The sequence below is a fragment of the Oncorhynchus mykiss genome, chromosome 10 (genome assembly GCF_057628025.1).
Source record: "Oncorhynchus mykiss isolate SJ-2025 chromosome 10, ASM5762802v1, whole genome shotgun sequence".
NCBI classification, from domain to species: domain Eukaryota; kingdom Metazoa; phylum Chordata; class Actinopteri; order Salmoniformes; family Salmonidae; genus Oncorhynchus; species Oncorhynchus mykiss.
In genome coordinates this window covers 58,045,624-58,055,640 of record NC_143031.1, presented here as the reverse complement: position 1 = coordinate 58,055,640, position 10,017 = coordinate 58,045,624, and the positions used below count along the sequence as shown (strand labels likewise).

Below are 10,017 nucleotides of genomic sequence, written 5' to 3'. Positions count from 1 at the left end.
TAGGCCATAACAGTTTGTGGGCACCCTTTGTCACTGTCATAGCGTAATTCAGGTATTGTTTAGTGTTATGATGTGTTGTGTTGTTAGTGGCTTGGCTGGCATGCATCCCACATTGTTTTTTTTGCCCCACCAAGATTCACCACTACTGGTCTTGTGTAGTTTGTCCAAACCTAGCTACTGTACAAAGTACCTGATACAGTCAGTTAAGGTTTCGCTAGTTCCTCAGTTGAATCGTTAGGCTAGAACAAAAGCCTGCACCGACCATGGCCACCCTCCAGAAATGACATAACATTTTTCTTAAAGTGGTATTTTTTTCCATTTTATTTTGCTTGACATTGACAGACGTCATTGAACCATCAGCAGATACAAACGAAACGAAAGCGTCTTTTTGGCAATGCAAAGAACAGACAAATACGGTAATCAATGGGTTCAAGGCTTTGATTCTGTCAATCCTTGTCCATTCAAAAGATAAATGACCTATCTTCTCTCTGGCTCTGAATGCAGTTAAGGTAAATACACCACGATACTTATTCAACTGGTCCAAACATTGTTTTCAATGTGACCTATCACTTTTATAATGCAATTTCACAGAGGTCTGCTCATGTCAGTTCATCACAGCTCACTTCACTCATTCACATAGCAAAATCATCAGATGCAATTATAATTACCCATATGTTATCCTATGTTTACCCATATCATCCCGAAATTGTCCTGTGCAATGGTTTCGTCATTCAAGTCAGTGGCTTTCACTTTGTTATATGCGTTTGCTCTGTTAAGACAACACACACCTGTGCCCGGCTGCATTGTGTTGAGCTGGATGGTCTGATCATAGTGTCTCCATGTTGCTGCTGGTTGTAGGGGTTGAGCTGCGTGGAGTTGAGAGTGAGAATGCTCAAAGGGCACAGTGACCGGCTGCTGAAGAGCCCAGCCTGTCATTGAGCAGTCAGTTTGACATCTTGCCACCTGTCCAGAAAGTGACTTTTCCATATCCACTCATTGTTCTGCATTTTGTCTTTTTAACGCAGCTCCAAGAAATAACGTTCCATTCCACTTCACTTCAATTTCCATCCAATAAAATGAAACAAACACGACACAATCATTAAAGGTTTGATATCATATTTTGGAGCAATTTGTGCTTGGATCAAAGTGGGCCATTTCCAGACAAAATGAACTCGGCCCTTTGATCGATGTCCAAACAACTCTCTGCAGACAAATGTTCTTTTCGGTCCTGTTTGTTTGCTGGTCAAATGTTCCCATGATAACCCCATGTTCCGATCTTACATTTTGTGGAATTTTCGCATTCCATTCCATGGTGCAAGTGGAAAAGAGCACATTCCTTTTCCTTTTACCTCTTTCTGGCTTGCAACGGCAAACCCCATCTAGGTGTTTTAAGGCGGAATTATATTGGTTATTCCCCATGTTGATACCCCAATGGCAACCCAACCATCAACCGCTTTCCCTTGCAGCGACACTGCAAATGTCATTGAAGAAGGTTAAGCAATTTAATGAGAGTAGCCATCCACATTAGCCACTCCCTTTGTCTGTCCCTCAAGAATCTAGATGTCTGTCTCCTTCAGGCCGTAGCACTCTGTGAGGTCATAGATCTGATAGCAGCTCTGCTCGGCGACATCGTTGTAAATCCCCATGGAAACCGTGTCTATCTCAGTCCTCGCCAGGGCGGGGGCCGTGACGCCTCCCTTCCCGCCCGGACCTCCTTTAATCTTATTTGACAGATTGTTCATCTTCTCTTTGAGCTGGAACGATGACTTTTGTAGCGGCGGGAACAGGCTCCACCCTTTAAAACTCAGTCCTTTAGTACCCTTGTAGTAGTGCGAGCTCCCGCACGACTCGTGGTTGAGGGTGTACTCCGGTTGGCAGTCTGTCACCCTGGCATTGCTGATACCCATAATATCCATTTCCCTGCCACCTATGCCCTGGTGGTGGTGTCCCTTGACGGCCGTGCGCCAGCGCTGGTTGTAGAAGCGCCGCAGGACCCGGCGGCGGCGGTGGCACTGGCAGCGAAGGAGGCGGGTGAAGGCACGCTGGAACTCTTTGCTGGAGCACGGGTAGATGACAGGGTTAATGCAGCTGTTGAAGTAGCCCAGCCAGAAGATGACCTTAAAGACCATGTCAGATGGCTTCAGTGCCGGGAAGAAGGAGCCTGGGAGGGGACAGGGGAGAAAGGCGTTAGGATCTGTGATAATGTTTAAGATGACTTATGCTCTAGACATTTTCATCTCTCTTCATTTATAAACTTTGACTTTTTGTGTGTAAGACAAGAATTGGCCTGAAATGAGACATCTAGCTGGTTTTTCAATGCATCGCCAAGACCGAACCGCAGCTTCTTCGGGTAAGGTTAAGTGGGAGGTGTGTTTCTCTGTTAACAACAGCTGGTGCGCAATCTCTAATGTTAAGAAAGTCTCTAGGTGTTGCTCACTTGAGGTAGAATACCTCATAATAAGCTGCAGACCAAACGATTTACCTTTTGAGTTTTCATCTATATTTTTCGTAGCTGTCTATTTACTACCTCAAACCGATACTGGCACTAGGACTGCACTCAACAAGCTGTATAGGGCCATAAACAGCTGTATAGGGCCAGTGATTTTAATGCAGGGAATCTGAAAAACAGTTTTACTTCATTTTCCCCACCATGTCACCTGTGCTACTAGAGGGGAAATGCTCTAGATTACCTTTATTCCACACACAGAAATGCATACAAAGCTCTCCATCGTCCTCCATTTGGCAAATCTGACCATAACTCTATCCCCCTGATTTCTGCTTACAATGAAGTGGATGCTAAGCTGGAAGACTTTATAGCTAGCACAGAGTGGAATATGTTCCGGGATTAAACAGTTTACCACATAAATCACTGACCTCATTAATAAGTGCATCGACAACGTCGTCCCCCATAGTGACCGTATGTACGTACATATCCCAAGCAGAAACCATGGCTTACAGGCAAAATCCACACTGAGCTAAAGGCTAGAGCTGCCACTTTCAAGGAGCAGGACACTAATCCGTATGCTTATAAGGAATCCCACTACAACCTCTGACATGCCATCAAATAGACAAAATGTCAATACAGAACTAAGATCGAATCCTACTTCGCCGGTTCTGATGCTTGTCAGATGTGACAGGGGTTGCAAACTATCATGGGTTACAAAGGGAAACCCAGCCGCTAGCTGCTCAGTGATGCAAGCCTACCAGACGAGCTAAATTCCTTCTATGCTTGCGTAGAGACAAGCAACAGTGAACCATACTTGAGAGCACCAGCTGTTCCAGATGACAGTGTGATCTCGCTCTCTGTAGCCGATGTGAGTAAGACCTTTAAACAGGTTAACATTCACAAGGCTGCGGGGCCAGACAGATTACCGGGAGTATACTCAGAGCATGTGCTGACCAGCTGGCAAGTGTCTTCACTGACATTTTCAACCTCTCTCTGACCCAGTCTGTAATGCCTACATGTTTCAAGCAGACCAACATAGTCATGTGCCCAAGAACGCCAAGGAAACCTGTCTAAATTACTAAAGGCCTGTAGCACTCACATCTGTAGCCATGAAGTGCTTTGAAAGCCTGGCCATGGCCCACATCAACACCATCATCCCAGACACCATGGACCCACTCCAATTTGCATACAGCCCCAACAGATCCAAAGATGACTCCATCTTTATTGCACTCTTCACTGCCCTTTCCAACCTGGACAAGAGGAACACCTACATGAGAAAGCTGTTCATTGACTATAGCTCTCCAAGCTCATCGCTAAGCTCAGGAAACTGGGAATAAACACCTCTCTCTGCAACTTGATCCTAGACTTCCTGACGGGCCGCTCCCAGGTGGTGAGGGTGAGCAACAACACATCCACCACGCTGACCCTAAAAACGGGGGCCCCTCAGGAGTGCCTACAGAGTCCCCATTTACTCCCTATTTACCCACAAATGCATGGCCGCGCACGACTCCAACACCATCATTGAGTTTGCTGACAACACAATGGTGGTTGGCCTGATCACCGGCGGTGATGAGACAGTCTATATGGAGGAGGTCAGTGACCTGGCAGTGTGGTGCCAGGACAAAAACGTCTTCCTCAAAGTCACAGGAAACGGAGGGCCGAGGACGCCCCCATTCACATCGACAGGGCTGTAGCGGAGTGGATCACGAATTATCATGTTTCCACACACACCAACACAGTCGAGAATAATCAAATAAAATTGTATTTGTCACATGAGCCCGGATATAACAGGTTTAGACCTTACAGTGAAATGCCTACTTACAAGCCCTTAACCAACAATGCAGTTTTAAGAAAGTAATTACGAAATAAGCTCAAGTAAAATAAAGTAACACAATAAAATAACAATAACGAGGTTACAGTATTTACAGGGGGTACCAGTAACGAGTCAATGTGTGGGGGTACAGGTTAGTCAATGTAATTGAGGTCATATGTACAGTGGCTAGGCATAGATAATAAACAGCGAGTAGCAGCAGAGTGAAAAAAGGGGGTCAATGAAAATAGTCCGGGTAGCCATTTGATTGATTGTTCAGCAGTCTTATGGCTTGGGAGTAGAAGCTGTTAAGGAGACTTTTGGACCTAGACTTGGAGCTCTAGTACCACTTGCCATGCGGTAGTAGAGAGAAAAGTTTATGACTTGGGTGGCTGGAGTCTTTGACAAACTTGAGGGGCCTTCCTCTGACACCGCCTGGTAAAGAGGTCCTGGATGGCAGGAAGCTTGGCCCAGTGATGCTCTGGGCCGTACGTGCTGTAGTCAATGAATAGCATTCTCACATAGGTGTTTATTTTGTCCAGGTTGGAAAGGGCAGTGTGGAGTTGAATAGAGATTGGCATCATCTGTGGATCTGTTGGGGCGGTATGCAAATTGGAGTGGGTCTAGGGTTTCTGGGATGACGGTGCCGAAGTGATGCATGACCAGCCTTTCAAAGCACTTCATGACTACAGGCGTGAGTGCTTCGGGTCGGTAGTCATTTAGGCAGATTACCATAGTGTTCTTGGGCACAGGGACTATGGTGGTCTGCTTGAAACATGTAGGTATTACAGACTAGGTCAGGGAGAGGTTGAAAATGTCTGTGAAGACACTTGCCAGTTGGTCCGGGAATGCTCTGAGTACACACCCCATGACCTGTTTAAAGGTCTTACTCACAACGGCTATGGAGAGCGTGATCACACAGTTGTCTGGAACAGCTGGTGCTGTCATGCATGCTTCAATGTTGCTTGCCTCGAAGCTAGCATAGAAGGTCGTCTGGTCGGCTCGTGTCACTGGGCAGCTTGCGGCTGGGTTTCCCTTTGTAATCCATAATAGTTTGCAAGACCTGCCACATCCGACATACATCAGAGCCAGTGTAGTAGGATTCAATCTTAGTCCTGTATTGATGCTTTGCCTGTTTGATGGTTTGTCAGAGGGCATAGCAAAATCTCTTATAGGCGTCTGGATTAGTGTCCTGCTCCTTGAAAGTGGCAGTTCTAGCCTTTAGCTCAGTGCAGATGTTGCCTGTAATCCATGGCTTCTGATTGGCATATGGTCACTGTGGGGATGACGTTATCTATGCACTTATTGATGAAGCCGGATAAATCCCACTATTGGATAAATCCCGGAACATATTCCAGTCTGTGCTAGCAAAACAGTCCTGTAGGATCCGTGTCATCTGTCCACTTCCGTATTGGGCGAGTCACTGGTACTTCCTGCTTTAGTTTTTCCTTCTAAGCAGGAATCAGGAGGATATAATTACTGTCAGATTTGCCAAATGTTGGGGGAGCTTTGTTCTCATCTCTGTGTGTGTGTGTGTGGAGTCAAGGTGGTCTAGATTTGTTTTCTCTGGTTGCACATGTAGAAATGAGGTAAAACAGATTTAAGTTTTCCTGCATTAAAGTCCCCGGCTACTAGGAACGCCGCTTCTGGAACTGCATTTTCTTGTTTACTTTTGGCCTTATACAGCTTGTTGACTGCTGTCTTGGTGCCAGCATCGGTTTGTGGGGGTAAATGGACAGCTACGAAGAATATAAATGAAAACTCTCTTGGTAGTGATGTTTCAGTGGAGAGGAATGCTTTGTACAGCCCCCACATCCCTAATCTCATCTCATCCCCGCCACGGTGTTGACCGGCCCTCCTTTCCCTCATCTCTCCTTGCCCTGGCTTGAGCCCTCTCCCTAGGGACCTGTGGGCAGTTTAGTTTAGATTGGAGCTGACGTGGCACACATGGACACTCACACGTTTGTTTTTACTATCCTTGTGGGGAACAAACAATTGATTCCCATTCAAAGTCCAATTTTCCCTAACCCCTAACCCTGAACCAAACTCTAACGCTTAACCTTAACGGGAAATTTCACAATATTTTATTTCATATTCGTCATCTCCAGCATCACCCCAACATCAACATATGTGAAAAGTGCGCTTTTCTATGTTTTGTACTAAAAAAGATAGAGGAAGATAAGTGTTTACAATGACATCATCAACCAATTAGTAGGCAATTAATTAGTAGGCAATGCCTACTCATAATTGGTTAAAATTACATAAGACACACCGATGTCATTGGAAACACTTGTCTCCCTCTATCTTCTTTTACTACAAAACATAGAAACGCCCCATTTTAACATATGTTGATGTTCCGGGGGTTAAAATGTCCTTTAAACCTTAACACCAAACCCCTAACCGTAAATCCAAACTCTAAACCTAACCCCTAACCCCTAACCCTAACCAGGGGTGAAAGTCGAATTTATTACTTCGCGGAATGGGACCTTCTATATGTGCACACTCTTGCATGTTTTTTTTATACTCCTAATCATATAATTTCATATAGAATCCCTATTAATTCAAAAGGATCTCTGTGGGCCTAGTCAACATTTATTGCCTTTTATTGTGGCATAAACACAACCAGTCATGGTTTCATATGATTGTCAAATAATGACTTCAAATGGCTCATTTACTAGGCTACCCGCGCACGTTCATCCACTCGAAACATATTACCAGCCTCATAAACAGTGGTCAATGGAAAGAGACATCGGCAACACAAAACACCAAGAAGTGTAATGACATTTGACGATTGTCATTAGGACAGAATTTACAAGTCCACTGCTGTCCGTGCACAACTTGGTGTCGGCCACTCGTCCCTCCCTTTGGCGAAATTTCAGTGTTTTCGTCAAACAAAGTTCCAAGTACATTGGCGTAATAGCCCACAGTTTTCTTGTCATTTTGATGTAATTATTGTGACCTTACAGTGAAATGCTTACTTACGAGCCCCTAACCAACAATGCCGTTTAAAAAAATACGGATAAGAATAAGAAAAAAAAGTAACTAAGTAATTAAAGAGCAGCAGTAAAATTACAATAGCGAGACTATATACAGGGGGGTACCAGTACAGAGTCAATGTGCAGGGGCACCGGTTAGTTGAGGTACTATGTACATGTAGGTAGAGTTATTAAAGTGACTTTGCATAGATGATAACAACGGAGAGTAGTAGCGGCGTAAAAGAGAGGGAGGGGGGGTCAATGCAAATAGTCTGGGTAGCCATTTGATTAGATGGTCAGGGGTCTTATGGCTTGGGGGTAGAAGCTGTTTAGAAGCCTCTTGGACCTAGACTTGGCGCTCCGGTACAGCTTGCCGTGCGGTAGCAGAGAGAACAGTCTATGACTAGGGTGGCTGAGTCTTTGACAATTTTTAGAGCCATCCTCTGACACCGCCTGGTATATAGGTCCTGGATGGCAGGAAGCTTGGCCCCAGTGATGTAGTGGGATGTTCGCACGTCCCTCTGTAGTGCCTTGCGGTCGGAAGCCGAGCAGTTGCCATACCAAGCAGTGATGCAACCAGTTAGCATGCTCTCGATGAACCTTTTGAGGATCTGAGGACCCAGGCCAAATCTTTTCAGTCTACTGAGGGGGAATAGGTTTCCTGGGGCCCTCTTCACGACTGTCTTGGTGTGCTTGGACCATGTTAGTTTGTTGGTGATGTGGACACCAAGGAACTTGAAGCTCTCAATCTGCTCCCCTGCAGCCCCGTCGATGATAATGGGGGCATGCTCAGTCCTCCTTTTCCTGTAGTCCACAATCATCTCCTTTGTCTTGATCACGCTGAGGGATAGGCTATTGTCCTGGCTCCACACGGCCATGTCTCTGACCTCCTCCCTATAGGCTGTCTCGTCGTTGTCGGTGATCAGGCCAACCACTGTTGTGTCATCGTCAAACTTAATGATGGTGTTGGAGTCGTGCTTGGCCGTGCAGTTATGAGTGAACAGAAGGTACAGGAGGGGACTGAGCACGCACCCCTGAGGGGCCCACGTGTCGAGGATCAGCGTGTCGGATGTGTTGTTACCTACCCTTACCACCTGGGGGAGGCCCGTCAGGAAGTCCAGGATCCAGTTGGAGAGGGAGGTGTTTAGTCCCAGGGTCCTTTGCTTATTGATGAATTTTGAGGACACTATCGTGTGGAACGTTGAGCTGTAGTCAATGAATAGCATTCTCACATGTTCCTTTTGTCCAGGTGGGAAAGGGCAGTTTGGAGTTGAATAGAGATTGCATCATCTGTGGATCTGTTAGGGCGGTATACAGATTGGAGTGGGTCTAGGGTTTCTGGGATAATGGTGTTGATATGAGCCATGACCAGCCTTTCAAAGCACTTCATGGCTACAGATGTGAGTGCTACGGGTCGGTAGTCATTTACGCAGGTTACCTTAGTGTTCTTGGGCACATGCACTATGGTAGTCTGCTTAAAACATGTTGGTATTACAGACTCAGACAGGGAGAGGCTGGAGGTGGAGAGGTGGAGACACCTGCCAGTTGGTCAGCACATGCTCGCAGTACACATCCTGGTAATCCATCTGGTCCTGCGGCCTTGTGAATTTTGACCTGTTTAAAGGTCTTATTCATATTGGCTGCGAAGAGCGTGATCACACAGTCTTCCGCAACAGCTGGTGCTTTCATGCATGTTTAAGTGTTATTTGCCTCGAAGCGAGCATATAAGTAGTTTAGCTCGTCTGGTAGGCTTGTGTCACTGTGCAGCTCTCGGATGTGATTCCTTTGTAGTCTGGTTTGGAATGGTTTGCAAGCCCTGCCACATTCAACGAGCGTCAGAGCCGGTGTAGTACATTTTGATCTTAGTCCTGTATAGAATCTTTGCCTGTTTGATGTTTTGTCCGAGGGCATAGCGGGATTTCTTATAAGCTTCCGGGATAGAGTCCCGCTCCTTTAAAGTGACAGCTCTAGTCTTTAGCTCAGTGTGAATGTTGCCTGTAATCCATGGCTTCTGGTTGGGATATGTATGTGTGGTCACTGTGGGGACGACGTCATCAATGCACTTATTGATGAAGCCAATGACTGATGTGGTGTACTCCACAATGCAATCGGAAGAATCCCGGAACATATTCCAGTCTGTGCTAGCATAACAGTCTGTAGCTTAGCATCTGCTTCATCTGACCACTTTTTCTATTGATCTTGTCACTGGTGCTTCCTGCTTACATGTTTGCTTGTAAGCAGTGTCATGACGTTGGCCTGGGGGTTAGGTTTATGACAGTCATAAATACCTCTTCCCCACATTTTCCTCTCTCTACCCTACTGATGTTAAATTTGCAAAACCCTTGGTTAACTTAGAGATTCTGTGAACATCAGAAGGTGGGGGGAAATTAATTATATTCTGGTAATCCGACCAACGGAATATATGCGGTGGTACTTAATGAATATGATGTAAGTTCGGTTGTCATCTGAGACATTCTCATCAATGACAAGATTACATAAACTCTACAGTGGAAAGTCTACACATCAGAGTTATCGGATTCACATGGAATTGTTGTTCAATTTAAATGTTTGAATATGAAATTATTCGTGATGGGATGAGGCAGTTTAGGAAGGAACAGACAGAGTATCCTGTCTACCACACAACGACGTTACTACAACGTATCCAATTGACAACCATAGACATTCTTCAAAGGACTCGTTTGGGCAATACGGCCTTCCATCTACCACCAAACAACCGAAGTGCAACTCAGAGTAAATATTTATTGCATTTTCCTTTTCCAAATGGC

The 10,017-nt window shown here is 45.6% G+C and overlaps 1 protein-coding gene across 1 annotated transcript in view; it reads right to left on the bottom strand.

Annotated features, from left to right (window-relative positions):
• Positions 1 to 291: 291 nt before the first annotated feature.
• Positions 292 to 10,017, bottom strand: part of LOC110534329 (alpha-1A adrenergic receptor) — a 31,907-nt gene continuing 22,181 nt past the window's right edge. Inside the window, exon 2 of the mRNA XM_021619120.3 lies at positions 292 to 2,161. Coding sequence (XP_021474795.3) covers positions 1,557 to 2,161 — 605 coding nt within the window. The 3' untranslated portion in view covers positions 292 to 1,556. The remainder of the gene's footprint in view (positions 2,162 to 10,017) is intronic.